At 45.0% G+C, this 15,786-nt stretch overlaps 1 protein-coding gene across 3 annotated transcripts; it reads left to right on the plus strand.

Moving 5' to 3' along the window:
• Positions 1 to 3,085: 3,085 nt before the first annotated feature.
• Positions 3,086 to 11,179, plus strand: CENPA (centromere protein A). 3 transcript variants are annotated; one of them, XM_086323604.1, is made up of 5 exons: positions 3,086 to 3,820; positions 6,739 to 6,848; positions 7,362 to 7,439; positions 7,725 to 7,884; positions 10,964 to 11,179. In XM_086323604.1, the coding sequence occupies exons 1-4, from the start codon at positions 3,727 to 3,729 to the stop codon at positions 7,857 to 7,859; spliced, it is 417 nt and encodes a 138-aa protein (XP_086179730.1). In that variant the 5' UTR covers positions 3,086 to 3,726; the 3' UTR covers positions 7,860 to 7,884; positions 10,964 to 11,179. The 3 variants fall into 3 exon arrangements, with proteins under 3 accessions (XP_086179730.1, XP_086179731.1, XP_086179729.1); XM_086323605.1 differs by lacking the exon at positions 10,964 to 11,179 and adding an exon at positions 8,130 to 9,933; XM_086323603.1 differs by lacking the exon at positions 10,964 to 11,179 and adding an exon at positions 8,708 to 9,933.
• The last annotated feature ends 4,607 nt before the right edge of the window (positions 11,180 to 15,786 follow it).

The raw sequence follows: 15,786 nt of genomic DNA on the forward strand, positions 1-15,786 counted from the left end.
TCTCCTGGACCAGGCTTCAGCCCACCCCCCATCACCAGTGGACCCACTGAGCATCCCCAAGCACAGCTCCAGCCAGCCAACTCAAGGAGATACTGCCTTAAAGGTCCATAGACCCACATCAACCTAGTCTGCCTGTTGTTGAGAGTTAGTTGTTACCATTTCAAGGTAGGCAGGAACTCTCACCCAAATTCTGAAACAGCCAAGGGGGAAATCACCATGGGCATCACAAAATCAGAAGTCATCAGTACAAAATAGTGTTTTGTTTGCTTTTATTTACAAAATAAATGTCAGAGGAGGAAAGGGCCACCAAAATTCGATGCAGAATATTATTCTCAGGTTCTGTTCCTCATTCTAAGGTAAAGACTTGGGTTCCATTGCCTCTTGATGCAGTGAGTAGAGTTCTTGACTGTGAATCCAGAGTTGCAGATCTGGCTCTAATTAGTGGCCTGAGAAGCCCCTTCCTCTCCAGGCATCAGTCTCCTTGTCCCACAGATAAAGGAAGTGAACCAGATATATTCACAGGCATCTCCAGGAATCTATGGTCTTTGTTCCTACTGATGATCCAGAGATTCTTCTGTGCTGACCAGCAAGGGGCACCAGGGACTCTGGTTGGGGCTCATGCATACATGCTAAGTTGCTTCAGTCATGTCTGACTCTGTGTGACCCCATGGACTGTAGCCCACCAAGCTCCTCTGTCCATGGGTTTTGCCAGGCAAGAATACTATAGTAGATTGCCAGGCTCTCCTTCAGAGGATCTTGCTGACCCTGGGATCAAACCCATGTCTCTTGAGTCTAACCCACAGTGGCAGGTGGGTTCTTTACCCACTTGGGGCTTTACCCACTACCTGGGGCTCATGGTCTATCTTAATACCCAAAGAAAAGGAGCCCATTTGGGCACGGAGTTCACTCATAATTCAGTCACCCACTGCCATTCAAAAAGGGTGATGCCTGGCCAGATGCCAGCCCCAGACCCACATATATACAAGGACTGGCCCTGACCTCTCCAGAAATCAGAATTCTTGTCCTTGGGCCAGCCTCCCATTCTCCCAGAAGTGCCAAATCCTGCTCTGAAGATGATGGTCCTGGTGTCCATTCTGATCCTGACTTTGATGCTAGATGGGTCCCTTCACAATTAGGTAACTTGTTTGTCTTTCATACTTTTCATGTCTCTCCATGGTCAAGTACAGTTTACAAATTATTTTTTTTCATGTGTGCAGAGAGCATATCCTAGGGATCATTAACTTGCTGAGCTCACTGAGCAGTATGTGGGTCTCCTGCCACCAGTGCTTAATTGTTTGGCAGTTTTGCTAAGAAAGCACTGCTTGGTCTTGTGGTTAAGTAAACCTGCTCTTTTGAGTAATCATTAACTTACAGGGGTCTCCCATGTTCTACTTAAAATCCCCTAGTGTGATTAACTACTTACTTACCTATTTTCTACCTTATTTCTGTTGTTACTCAGTCGCTCAGTAACTACTAGGGATGCAATGTTGTGCTAACATTTGTGCTCAGTCGCTCAAGTGTATTCAACTCTTTGCAACCCTACGGACAGCAGCCCGCTCAGCTCCTCAGTCCATGGTATTTTCCAGGTAAGAATACTGGAGGGGGTTGCCATTTCCTACTCCAGGAGATCATCTAGACCCAGAGATCAAATCCGTGTCTCCTGCATCTTCTGCACTGGCAGGCAGTTTCTTTACCACTGAGCCACCTGGAAACCCACCTTATTTTCTACTTACTTCTAATAAGGCAAAGAAGGCACTCGAGGTCTAAAGCAAAATGAGTGAAGATTTGCTTTGTCTGACTAACAGGTCTTGAGGACTAGTATAGTAGGACTTTGTGCCTCTGTGTCACTGAATAACAACCAGCCTTCTGTCATTCGACTATATCTCAGTGGGTTCAACCAAACATTCCTTTCCTTCCCCGCCTCCCCTACCCTTTCCTTCCCCTCCTCCCATATCCTTCCTTTCTTTCTCTCCTTCCTTTCTTTCTTATTGTGGTAAAATATACACAACATAAAACTTACCACATTGACCATTAGTTAAGAGTGGAGTTCAGTGGCATTAAGTACACTTACATTTGCTGTGCAGCCCTCACCCATCATTCATCTGCAGAACTTTTTCATTTTACCAAACGACAACTCTGTGCCCATTAAACAATAATTCTCCTTTCCTCCCTTCCCCCAGCCCCTAGCAACCACCAACCTACCTTTCTGTCTCTATGAATTTGACTGTTCTAGGCTTCTCATATATGTGGCATCATACAATATTGGTCCTTTTGTGTCTGGTTTATTTCGTTTAACATAATGCCTTCAAGATTCATCCATGTTGTAATATGTATACAAATTTCCTTGCTTTGGTAAGGCTGAATAATATTCCATTGTATGTGTATACCACATTTTATTTATTCATTCACTTAGACATTTTTGGCTATTGTGAATAACACTGCTATGAGCCTTATTGTACAGATACCTGTTCAAGCCTCTGCTCTTTTTTGGAATATATATGCAGAAGTGGAATTGCCAGGTCATATGGTCATTCTATGTTTAATTTTTTGATCCACCGCCATACTGTTTTCAACTGTGACTGCACCAATGTGCATCCCCACCAACCAGCAGTGAATAAGGGTTCTCTAAAATCACTGATTTTGTAACATTCTTCCTGATTACAGGTTACTATAGAACATCTAGAAAATGTAAAATAAACAAAAAAAGCATAAAACCCCCTTTATTCTAACTATCTACTTCTACATTTGCCCTCAAGCATATTATCTCCCAACAGAAAGGGAAGGATCGTTTCCCTTGGGATGATTCTATTGAAAAGCTGGAGCATGTGATCCAAGAAAAGAGCTGAGGCCTGCCCTGCTTGATCTCATCGTCAGAGTCCCCATCCTGGCTATCCCACGACCCTGATCATTAATAGCGTTCAGGATGAGATAGTTGGATGGCATCACCGACTTAATGGACATGAGTTTGAGCAAGGTTCGGGAGTTGGTGATGGACAGGGAAGACTGGCGTGCTGCAGTCCATGGGGTCGCAGAGAGTCGGACATGACGGAGCAACTGAACTGAGTTAACGCTCATTTCTTTCTTTTTTCTTTTTTTTCTTAACGCTCATTTCTGAGTCGCATTCGTGGGGTGTTCGGGGTGACCCTAGTCTCAGGCGAGGCACAGAATAGTCACATTCTCCTTGGGCCTGTCTCCGAATCTTTAAAAGCAAATTTAGGATTAATAGAGCAAAACGTAAAATATTTGCGCAAAGTGATTCGTCTAGAGAAATGCGTTCCACACACGTACCGTCTACATGGTTAGAATGGAGCTTTCTTTTTCCGACCAAAAGCCACAGGACTACTTGGGTCTAATCCATCAAGCATGCGGGCCTCTCCAAGCGAGCGGAGGGCCGGAGTAGTTCCCGCCTCCTTTCTCTTCTTCAAGTCTCTATTGGCTGGTTCCTACCGTCAATCCGCCTCGTCCCTGCAGTCTCCTCCTATCACCACCGCCGTTAGCCCCTCGGGCCTGTGCTCTCATTGGTCCTCCCCGCAGTCGCTCTTTGCTAGGAGCATTCCGAGACAGCCACTGGGAGTCGCTGGATTCGGTTTTTAAAAAACGCCGCCACTGAACTGGCGGCGGTGCGGGCAATTCCAGTAGCACCCAGGCGCCCGGCCCTCCCAGCCTCTGCCCCCGGACCCAGAAGATCTAGAAGGAGCCGCAGGGCTCCAGCCCTGCGCGCCCGCCATGGGCCCCCGCCGCCAGAAACGCAAGCCCGAAACACCAAGGAGGCGCCCCGCGAGCCCGGCTCCCGCCGCCCCCCGGCCGGCCCCGTCCTTAGGTAACCCGCCACGATCCCTTTTCCTCCGAGCCGGTCTGCCTGCCGCCTGTCTGTGAGGTGGGTACGGACCCAGTCCGCGTGCTCATTTCACAGACGAAAAGCTGAGGCTTCTTGCTGATCTGGGATCGAGCCCATTCTCCCAATCCCGGTCCATTGGCCTTCTTCTACAGGGGGCAAAGCAGTTCTGTCCAGCATCGGTACGGAAGCAAGGTCCAAAACCCGGAGGGGACTGAGGAAAGCAGTTTCGAGGAAGAGAAAGGACTGGCTTAGACATTCTTGATGATTCTAACAGCGTGGATTGACTGCTTACCACTAGGCATTATGTTAAACTCTTTATACGAAGTTACTCAACTTTATATTGTGCCCATTTTACAAATGGAACAACAGGCTCAGACAGACCTGCTAACTTGAGCAAGGTCATCCAGTCTGCGGGACAGACTGGGTGAAAAATCCCACAGGGATTTTTTTAAATCAGTGTTTGTGCTTTTTTCAGTCGCAAAAATTATTGGCTACTTTTGGTGACAACTTCACAAAAGTTTTGTGACAACAACAGTTTACTTTTAGAAGGTGCCTGTTTAGGTATTCCGGGGGGGGAGGGGGTGATTTGATTTTTTTTTTCCTTCAGTGAGTAGCTGTGTTGGGCCTTAACCAGAGTGCCGTAACTCAACCTGTTCTCTCACCTTGTCCTCTTCCAGAGGTATGTGCCTGGAAAGAAGACTGGTCTGTGGTCCTCAGTTTCTGGGCTGTGGTCTGGTGGATGGGAGACCTAACCATCAGCAACCTCTTTACTTGTCTCCTGCTCCATAGCTAAGAGCAGGGAGAAGAAAGTATTATCGGTTTTTTGTAGATGTTGCTATAGTGCATAGAATTTTTTTCTTTCCTAAGAAGGCAATGGCACCCCACTCCAGTACTCTTGCCTGGAAAATCCCATGGATGGAGGAGCCTGGTGGGCTGCAGTCCTTGGGGTCGATAAGAGTCGGACACGACTGAGCGACTTCCCTTTCACTTTTCACTATCATGCATTGGAGAAGGAAATGGCAACCCACTCTAGTATTCTTGCCTGGAGAATCCCAGGGATGGGGGAGCCTGGTGGGCTGCCGTCTATGGGGTCGCACAGAGTTGGACACGACTGAAGCACTTAGCAGCAGCAAACATAAATAACCTTTGCAGCTAGTGAACTTGCTGAATTCTCTTGTGAATCCTAATAGTCTTTCAGTTGCTTTAATTGAAATTTTCAAGCGAGCTATTATGTACAAATAATGACTTTTGAATCGGTTTTTCATTTTTATACATTTTCTTTCTTATTGTTACGGAGGCCCTGAGACTAGTGTCGCCATGGGTCTGTTTTCCCCTCTTCCCAGTGACCCTTCAACTCATTCCAATCTGACTCCTCAAAACCATTACCCCTGTGTCTAGTGCCTTTGAACTACTCCTGTCAAGGTCACCAACTACTTTTGTGTTGCCAACTTTATTAGACATGCCTGTGTCCTTCTCTTACCCTGTCTTTCAGAAGCATTCGACACAGTGGGCCATTTCTTCCTCAAACCCTCCATCCCCCTGACTCCGTGGTACATACACTCTGTAATTTCTGCTCAGTGGTTAGTGCCTATGCCATCTCTTGAGCAAGTTGATGTTGGACTTCCCGTGGTCTCCTTTTTCTTTCTTTCCCTTCCCCAGGGGGTTCATCCCTCCTTTTGACTCCAGTAGGACTCCACTCTGACAGCTCTCACATGTTTATCTCCAGCCTGGGTCTCACCTCTGACTCCACATACCTATGTCCAACTAGTGTGACTTTGGGGTATGTCACACTAGTTCAGTTCAGTAGCTCAGTTGTGTCCGACGCTTTGCAACCCCATGGACTGCAGCACACCAGGCTTCCCTGTCCATCACCAACTCCTGGAGCTTGCTTAAACTCATGTCTATAGAGTTGGTGATGCCATCCAACCATCTCATCCTCTGTCATCCCCTTCTCCTCTGGCCTTCAATCTTTCCCAGCATCAGGGTTTTTTCCAACGAGTCAGTTCTTCACCAAACATATCTTAAAGCAAACTTTTGGTTACTCTCCTCCTGCCTCTTCATCCTCAGTTTCCCCCATTTCAGTAAATGGCACAACCTCCCACAGCCAAAAACCTGGAAGAGATTTTTCATCCTGTGCCTCATGTCCATCCAATCCAAATGTAAGTTCAGGTACTTCTACCGCCACATCACGTCCTAATCATGCCACTTGTTTGCTTTTCTACTCCCACAAGCCTCATCGAAGCCCCCACCCTAAGCTGGCTATGACATGACTTCCACTCTTGTCCCTTTTCAGTACTTTCCTTACATAGGAACAGGAGTGATCTTTAAATAAAAGTGTATCGTCTCTCCGTCCTGCTTAAAGCTCTTCCATGGCTTCCCATTACGTTAGGATTAAGGTAATGCGTGAAAGAGTTAGCATTTAAATTAAGACCCTCAAAGGATCATCACTGAGGGTCAGTAGGACCCTGAAAGGATCATTTATTCATTCATTTAACAAATATTTATGTAGCACTGATCCACTGTTCTCCAGTTGCTGAAGATTACCACAATGACTACAATAGACAAAAATCCCTGCTTTGGAGAGCCTGTTATCTACAGTCTACTATTTGGCTTCCTGGGTAGCGCTAGTGGTAAAGAATCTGCCTGCTAATGCAGGAGACCCAAGAGACAGGGGTTCGATCCCTGAGTTGGGAAGATCCCCCTGGAGGAGGGCGTGGCAACCCACTGCTGTATTCTTGCCTGGAGAATCCCATGGACAGAGGAGCCTGATGGGCTACAGTCCAGGGGGTTGCACTGTTGGACACGACCGAGCATGCACATTTGGCAGTTTGATGGCCAGGTTGCAGCACACCACATATTTTCCACTGCCTTTTACTCTATGACTCTACTCTTTTTCTCAGGCACGTCCTCCCGTCCACTTGCTCGCCGGAGACATACAGTCCTGAAGGAGATCCGAACTCTTCAGAAGACCACACACCTGCTGTTAAGAAAGAGCCCCTTCTGCCGCCTGGTGAGCTCCAGGGAGCCTCCCGCCAACCCCTGTGCAGCCTCCTTTGTTTAAATTTCCCGGGTGTTGGGGCCCTGTCATCTCTTGCCCAAACGGCAAGGGACCTCTTCTATAATCTGATCAGGGACACTTCAGCTCCTGAAAACTGGATCCTGCCGAGGGCAACTTCTCATTCTTTATAGAGTTCGTTTCTAACCCCCACCACCTTTGAAACTGTGCTCTTTGATTTTGTAAAAGGAACTCTCTCATCCAACCACCCTCTCATCCCTTCTCCTGCCCTAACAGATTGTCTCCTCCTCCCCCCACACCATGACCAGGATAGATGTGCCCATCTCTAACCTCCCTGGAGTTGACACCTAGTTAGGTGTTAGCTACTAGTTAGGTCCCAAGGTTAAAGCACCAGGAAGGAAGAACAGAAGTGAAGATTCATGGAGGCTCATGGAGAGAGTCTGTCTTCTTTGAGTCTCCTTTTCCTCTCTACTCTTCCCTTTGCTCCCCATCCCCGCTCTTTCACAGGCAAGAGAAATATGTGTTCAATTCACTCGTGGTGTGGACTTCAATTGGCAAGCCCAGGCCCTGTTGGCCCTACAAGAGGTAAGAAAGGGGCCAGGGGCCAGTTGGGTGAGGGGTGAGAATGGGAGAAGGATGAGGCTGAATATCAGCTCCTTGAAAAGAGCAACGGAACACCCCAAGTCTGGAGGCTGGATTCTGGTCTGGTAGTAGTGGAATTCCGTGGCAAAGTTCAGTCTCGTGCTGTAAACAATCTTTCCTGTAGTCTTTTGAGCCCTTAGAGGCTGAGTTTTTAGCAGGTCCCTCAGCAAAAAGCAGCCCACATCCCCTGGTCATTGTCAGTCTTTCTGATTCTCTTTGTGTCCACAGGCGGCAGAAGCATTTCTAGTTCATCTCTTTGAGGATGCCTATCTCCTCTCCTTACACGCCGGCCGCGTCACGCTCTTCCCGAAGGATGTGCAGCTGGCCCGGAGGATCCGAGGCATTCAGGAAGGGCTTGGCTGAGCTCTGGCCACCCGCCCAAGTCTCTGTAAGCATTTCCTGCTCACCAGAGAGTGAGCAGACCTTGCGGGGAGAGCACTCAACTGCCCACCGCCAGGGCGGGAATTTCTCTGAAAGAAGCTTCTTTCTCCATCCTGACTCCTTTGCTGCCTTGCCTCCCCTTTGTTCTCTAGGAAAGCTTTGACCTAGTTTTAACTTGAATGTTTGGGATTCTGCGGCTCGTGTCCTTTTGTACAAATTTATTTTTCAGTTTTAATTTTGACTTCCCTGTAGCTCAAATGGCAAAGACTCTGCCAGCCATATAGGAGTTCTGGGTTCAATCCCTGGGTCAGGAAGATCCTCTGGAGAAAGGAATGGCAATCCACTCCAGTATTCTTGCTTGGAGAACTCCATAGACAGAGAAGCCTGGAGGTCTACAGTTCATGGAGTCACAAAGAGTCAGACACGACTGAGCAACTAACACACGCTTATTTTTCAATTAAATAATGACCAGATAAACTGAATCTGACAGAGTTCATCCTCTCTGTTTTTCAAGGACTAGATGACCTTGTGGGATTCTTTTGGGTTTGATTTTTTAATTGGAAAGTAATGGCTTTACAATGTTGTGTTGGTTTCTCTGGTATAACAACACGAATCAGCCATAATTATATAGTATCCCCTCCCTCTTGAGCCTCCCTCTCCTCTAGGTCATCACAGAGCGCCAGGCTGGACTCCGAATGTTATATAGCAGCTTCTCCCTAGCTAGTTATCATTCACACATGATAGTGTATATATGATGACCTTGTTTTGATTGAAAGAAAGTTCTTATTTTTGAAAATGCCTTGTTAGTTAATATGATTCCTGAATTTCAGGGTTGATACCAGAGCTTCTGCCTGTAGCCAGGACCAGATCCATGGAGTACAAGGTGTTGCCTGGACTTGCTCTCTCAAAGCAGAGCGTGCGAGTTGTTTTTGTAGTTAGTTGTTTTTTAGAAGAAGACTGCATGGCTTTCCTCTGTAACAGAGGCAATATATGAGAGAATCAACACATTCCAGAAATCCCGAGAATAATTTTCAGATGAAGAGACTCTAAGGTTGACTTCACTTTGCAAATTATTCATGTGACTGATGATTTGGAAGACATCAGACTTTCTAGGTTATAGACAAAAAGGATATTTACTGATTATTTTAAATCTTCTTGTACCATTTAAATTTTTTTACCATATATATATATTTACTTTTATTTAAAACATGATGGAAAAAAATAAGAGAAAACCAGTCAGTTGCATGGAAGAGCCTGGTGCATCCAGCGTACAAATCTCTGTCTTCAGATTGACTTCATCATTCACGGCAGAAGCAAGTTTGTATGTGGACTGTACCTGTCAACAGATTATACAGCTTTTCAAAAACTCAATTGGGATGAAAATAGAAAATTGTTAAGGTTTGATGTTCTGGCTCCTTCTGGTAAATTCCTGCCAAAATCATTCAGAAATTCCAACTTGTAGAATTTATTTTATTCTTTATTTGCAAATCATAGACAATGTATCATAATTTATACTTCAGAATTTTTCATTCCAGGATTTTAAAGAGCCTTTTCAATGTTTTTACAGGTATTTTTATAACTTCCTTGTGGAAAGAGAATAAAAATTATTCTTAATGAAAAAAATTTGAAGCAAAGTTACTGTTATACATAGATTATACTATGTTCTTTGTGTGTTAGCATTAAATTCTTCATTTGGACACTTTGCCAACAACCACAATTTAAACAAGAGAATTGAGGGATGTATCTTTGCCTCCAGTGGAGTAGAGTATGAGCCAATAAAATCCTTGCCCTTCTCTTGTAACTGAAAGCAGTTTAAGAGACTTCCAGGGAAATAGGAAGTGCCACCTGAAGACGTTTAGATACTGTGTGTGATGAAAATGATTAGTGAGGGTGGATACTAATAACAATGCGTCAGCCAACTGAATTCAAACTAAAGGGAAGGACCAAGTTCTGTTGTTTGATAAATTTTAACCCTTTGTAAAAGCCTTTTCCTGTTCGACATCAACTCATTTTTATGTAAACATTGAAATAAAGCTTATCTATGAATACATTTAAAGTTCTTGTCAGGGTGTTATTAATCAGAAGATTATGCATGCATGCATGCAAAGTCGCTTCAGTCATGTCCAACTCTGTGCGACCCCATAGACAGCAGCCCACCAGGCTCTGCTGTCCACAGGATTCTGTAGGCAAGAATACTGGAGTGGGTTGCCATTTCCTTCTCCATCAGGATTATACTCTTCCTCTAATTTTCTTAAAATTGACACTTCTCTGCTCTCCTAAAATTGTACTAACCAGGACCCCACTGCAACACATGGTCACATGTCACATTCAAATGCCAGGCAGGATGTGTGCTCAGCACCACAGAGTAACATGTATAGTAATCATACAATAACCTGAGAATCTGATGTTACAATTTACTATCAACTTTGAGCTCTTACATAGCTGATGTTGGAGTTTCGTTTTTTGTTTTCCCTACTTTCTGGGTGATTTCACCAACATCATTTTCTAACCTTTCCAGTGAGGTTTTTATTTATGCTTTCACATTTTTTAATATCCAAGAACTCTCTTCATTGCAGTGCTCAGGCTTCTCATTTCGGTGGCTTCTCTTGTTGCAGAGCACAGGCTTTAGGCCCCCGGGCTTCAGTAGTTGTGACGCACAGGCTTAGTTGCTCTGTGGCATGTGGGATGGGCTCTCCCCAGAGCAGAGACTGAACCCATGTCGCCTGCATTGGCAGGCGAATTCTTATCCACTGTACCACCAGGGAAATCCTAGTTCTAGAATTTTTTGATTCTTCTCAAAATTGTCATGTCCCTTTTTATAATTTCTAGCTCCTTGTCGAAAATGTCGACATTTATATCCTTTAACATAGAAAGTAAGTTGCTTTGCAGACTATGTCTGTAACTCTCATAGACTCCCTATGAATCTGTTTCTATTTATGGCTTCTATTGATTCTTGCTCATTTTTTTTTTTCTCTTTGGTGTTGATTACACATGATTGTATGCCTGACACATCTATATGGGGAAATAATTTGAGGACTAGAATGGTATCTTCCTCTAGAGAGGATTGGGTTTTTTTTTTTCTACAGGTGCCTAGAGGCAGTAAACATTCAGAACCACCTTCAGCCCAAGATTTTCTGAACCACCCAGATGATTCAAAGCCAAGGAGCTGTGTAGAAATCGCTTCTCGGGTGGTGGCAGGTGGGATTCAGGATGGGGGGACACATGTATACCTGTGACTGATTCATGTTGATGTATGAAAAAACATCACAATACTCTATAAAGTATTTACCTGCCAAGTGAAATTAATTTTTTTTAAATTGCTTCTCATTCACTTTATTCCCAAGGTACAGGCAGCCCTCCAAAGTCAATTTATCACTCTTACCTTAGCAGGCCTGTACTTCAGCCTTGTCTCCCTAACTCCACAAGGTTACCAAAAGCATAGCTCATTCGAATCTCAGCTACATCCCACGGGAAAATGTTAGGCCTAATCTGCTATTAAACGCATCTCTAGATTTCCATCCTCTCTTTGATCTTGGATCAATAGTTTCTAATAATCTACCTTGTTAGCAGTTTAATGCTTTTAAGAGCAAAAATATATTTGTCCAACTTTTTCTTTGTCTTCAGTAGGAGAGTGGTCCAAATGACTACTGGCATAAAGACCAGATAGACCAATGGAATAGGATGGGGGGCCTATAAGTAAACCCTTGAATATGTGGTCAAATGATTTTTGACAAGGGTGCCAAGGCCATTAAATGGGGAAAAGAGGTTTTCCAACAAATGTTTCTGGAAAAACTGGATATCCCCATGCAAAGAATGAAGTTGAAACCTTACCCACCACCATATAGAAAAGTTGACTCAAAATGGACCAAAAGCTTAAATATAAGAATGTCAATTACAAAACTCTCAGAAGAAAACAGGGGAAAAAAGGGTTTTTTTAAAGACAAAAAAACATTAAGAAAGAAAAAAAAATAGGGCAAATACTTCACAACATTGGATTTGGCAATAATTTCTTGGATATGACACCAAAGGTACAGGCAAAAGAAAAAAATGAACATATTTGACTATGAAAATTAAGGATTTGTGTGCAATCAATAGTGAAAAGGCAGAATGAGCAAGTATTTGTTACATATATGCTAAGTCTCTTCAGTTGTGTCCGACTCTCCTTGACTCTATGGACCAGGAGCTCACCAGGCTCCTGTCCATGAGATTCTCCAGGAAAGAATACTGGGCTGGATATATATATATATATATATATAATGAGATAATGAGACAACACAGATTGAGAAAAATATTTGCAGATCATATCTGATAAAGAGATCAATACCAGAATATATAGAAAACTAAACAACAAAATCTTGATTCACAAATGAGAAAAGGACTTGAGTAGAGGAATATGTTCCAACAAGAATGTTAGTTTTGTAATTCTAAATACTCAATAAAATACTTTCTCAAATTTTGTAATATGTTTTCCCAATGGGGGAAAAAATTGGACTTCATCCTCAATGTTTATATCCCAGCTGATAATAGCTCTTTTCATTATTGGCTAAACTGTTTGATGAGAATATAGAGTCAGTTCCAAATCCCCAACCTGTAGAAGATTCCAAGAAATGGCTCCCAGAGAAAATTAAATGTAGCTTGATCCAGGACAGAAACAGATGTGAATTTCAGAGTCTCTGAGTGACCTGTAGAGAATTGGCAGAGTGCCTGTCCCTGGGCATTTGCTAAGTTCTGATCGGTCCCCACTCCACCCTAGCCATGTGAGTCATTCTGGACACCCTCTCTGGTCTATCAACTTCAACGGAAGCAGGGTCCTCAGGGTAGAAGGCAGAGGGTCAGATACCAGATGCCAATGAATACTGTAGAGAGAAAGGATTGACATTCAGTCCAAATAATACTAAACCCCTTTGCCTAACACATGTCTCTCCAAGCCTTGTTACTTTGACGTTTGCCCAGTTTACAGTTCGAACACAGAGTCAGAACTCACTCTCCTCCCTTTCATCAGATCTCACTCATACACCTAGAGAATTGAAACCCCAACTCTGCTATTAATAATAGCATGACTTACCTGCAACTTTTTGATAGAAACAGCAGCAAAGAACAGGAGACAGCCATCAGATTGGACCCAGATGCCACCCCAAGGCTTAAGAGACAGCAGAGTTAGTTAGCACACTTGAGATAAAATGAGTTTTTTTCAAGCCCTTTCATGGAATCAAGACTTACAGGTTTGGGAGTAATGGCAATAACCAGCCAGTTTTGAAAGTGAAAGAGGAGAGTGAAAAAGTTGCCTTAAAACTCAACATTCAGAAAACTAAGATCATGGCATGTGGTCCCATCACTTCATGGCAAATAGATGGGCAAACAGTGGAAACAGTGGCAGTCTTTGTTTTTGGGGGCTCCAAAATCACAGACTTTATTTTTGGGGGGCTCCAAAATCAAAAGTGACTGCAGCCATGAAATTAAAAGACATTTGCTCCTTGGAAGAAAAGTTATGACCAACCTAGACAGCATATTAAAAAGCAGAGACATTACTTTGCCAACAAAGGTCCATCTAGTCAAAGCTATGGTTTTTCCAGTAGTCATGTATGGATGTGAGAGTTGGACTATAAAGAAAGCTGAGCACAGAAGAATTGATGCTTTTGAACTGTGGTGTTGGAGAAGACTCTTGAGAGTCCCTTGGACTGCAAGGAGATCCAACCAGTCCATTCTAAAGGAAATCAGACCTGCATATTCATTGGAAGGACTGATGCTGAAGCTGAAACTCCAATACTTTGGCCACCTGATGCAAAGAACTGACTCACTGGAAAAGCCCTGACGCTGGGAAAGATTGAAGGCAGGAGAAGGGGACAACAGAGGGTGAGATGGTTGGATGGCATCACCGACTGGATGGACATGAGTTTGGGTGGACTCCGGGAGTTGGTGATGGACAGGGAGGCCTGGTATGCTGTAGTCCATGGGGTCTCAGAGTCGGACACGACTGAGTGACTGAACTGAACTTACACACACATATCCATGCCTGAATCTCCTCTCCAACAGCCACCTCCCCTCACCTCCCTGTTGTCTCTTTGGACTCCTCTACTGATGAGGAGCTCATCAATTCCCTAGGCAGCTTATTCCACACCTTGATACCTCTGACTCCAGAAAAGTCAGTAATTTCCTCCTACTATTTCCCAATCCCCCTCCTGGGGCCCATATAGGTCGTACCTCACTCCTCCGTAGTGTGACAGGCTTTCCTGCAAGAGGGCAGTCCTGTGACAGTTCAAAGTCACCACTGGACTGACCGTCGTGACAATTAGATCAGACTCCAGCTCCTTGGCTTGGAGCCTATTTAAATTTGGTCTTGCTAGTAAATCATGGAGGAAAGAGAATTTCCAGACAAAGCCCCTCTCAGAGCACCTCTTCCTCTCCCAGGGGAGCCTGTTGACCCCAGGCCATTGTCAGTCACTCTTAGGGCTCCTGGGGGAGAAAGTGGGATGGAGGTATCGTGGGGGAGAGGGGGCTGGCTTCCCAGGACCACCTGGACTTTCCAATTCTCTAAGGAGCTTTACATGCACCCATCTGTTCACAATCTACATCTAAAGCCAGGCTGCTTACAATCTGAAGGAAGAGGCGTGGCCTAGCTGAGGGGTGCCGCCTTCACCCCTTGCTTGCCCTCCCATGTGAGCACCACCAGGCTCCGCCCACCATCAGTCTACCCCTGGCTCCTTTCTGCGCTGCAACTGAACCAGTAATTTTTTACAAAATTTTAAAAGTTGAATAGATAAAGATACTCTGTAAACTACAAACCTGGTAGACTGAGTATAGAAAAACACAATTCAACTAAAACTTACCAGGCACATTAATATATGAATGACAGTGAGGAGATGGTCTGGTAAACAGATGTGGTGATCAGCAAGACATACATGCTAACTGATGGTCCCTGGAACCAAGATCATGGCACACCAAAATCCAATGTTGGAGGAAAGTGGAGCAGCTACAGGGACTGATGACGAAGCACCTCTCTTTCCCTCTTGGAGTCTGACAGATCAGGACAGGATGGACAGTCCTGTTTTGAGGACTCGTATGGGCCTGGGGCCCCACAGGGCTCTCTCCCTGGAGTCCCTCCCAGCCTCCCCATTCCACAGCCAAGGAAACGGAAGCCCAGAGATGGTAAGCGGAGAAACTCCCCTGACTCAAGTTGAGGGGACTTTGCAGGCATGAAGCGGGGGATGGTTCTTAATCCTGCCACAGAGATGGGGACAAATGACCAGCTAGGGAGACCACGGTGGGGACAGAAGGGACACAGAAGAGAGACACAGCATTAGATTGTGACAGCAGGCAGCTGAGTCACTCCCAGGATCTTTGCTCTCCCCAAACAACCAAAACCAGAGTCCAGCTCTTCTGGGGCCCTTGGGAGTGTTCAAGGCCCACCTTTCTATGAGGAGAGAAAGAGCTGAGCACCAGTGACCACCAGAGTGAGGCACGACAGACGTGGCAGGATGTCAAGGACCCTTTCTGTCCCCCTTCCTCCCTGCTACCCCCGCCCTCACTGGTACAGGATTCTGACTTTGGAGACCCCTCTAAAATATCCCCTTGGCCCTCTATGGGCTGAATTGTATTCCCCCAAATTCCTTTGCTGAACTTCTAACCTCAAATGTAGTGTGCCTGTTCTTTGGGGAGGTAATTAAGGTAGAACAGGGTCAGCGGGGTGGGCCTGAATCCAGTGTGGCTGGACTTCTTATAAGAAGAGGAAGTTTGGACCCAGATGTATATAGAAGGAAGACCATGTGGAGAAACAGGGAGAAGATGGCCATCCGCAAGACCTGGAGAGAGACCTCAGAAGAAACAACCCCACTGGCACCTTGAACTTGGACCTTCAGCCTCTAGAAATGTGAGGAAATAAGTGTATGTTGTTGTTTAATCACCCTCCTCC

This window comes from Bos grunniens, chromosome 11 (assembly GCF_055505025.1).
Source record: "Bos grunniens cultivar Pamir isolate PY7600 chromosome 11, Bosgru_T2T1.0, whole genome shotgun sequence".
NCBI classification, from domain to species: domain Eukaryota; kingdom Metazoa; phylum Chordata; class Mammalia; order Artiodactyla; family Bovidae; genus Bos; species Bos grunniens.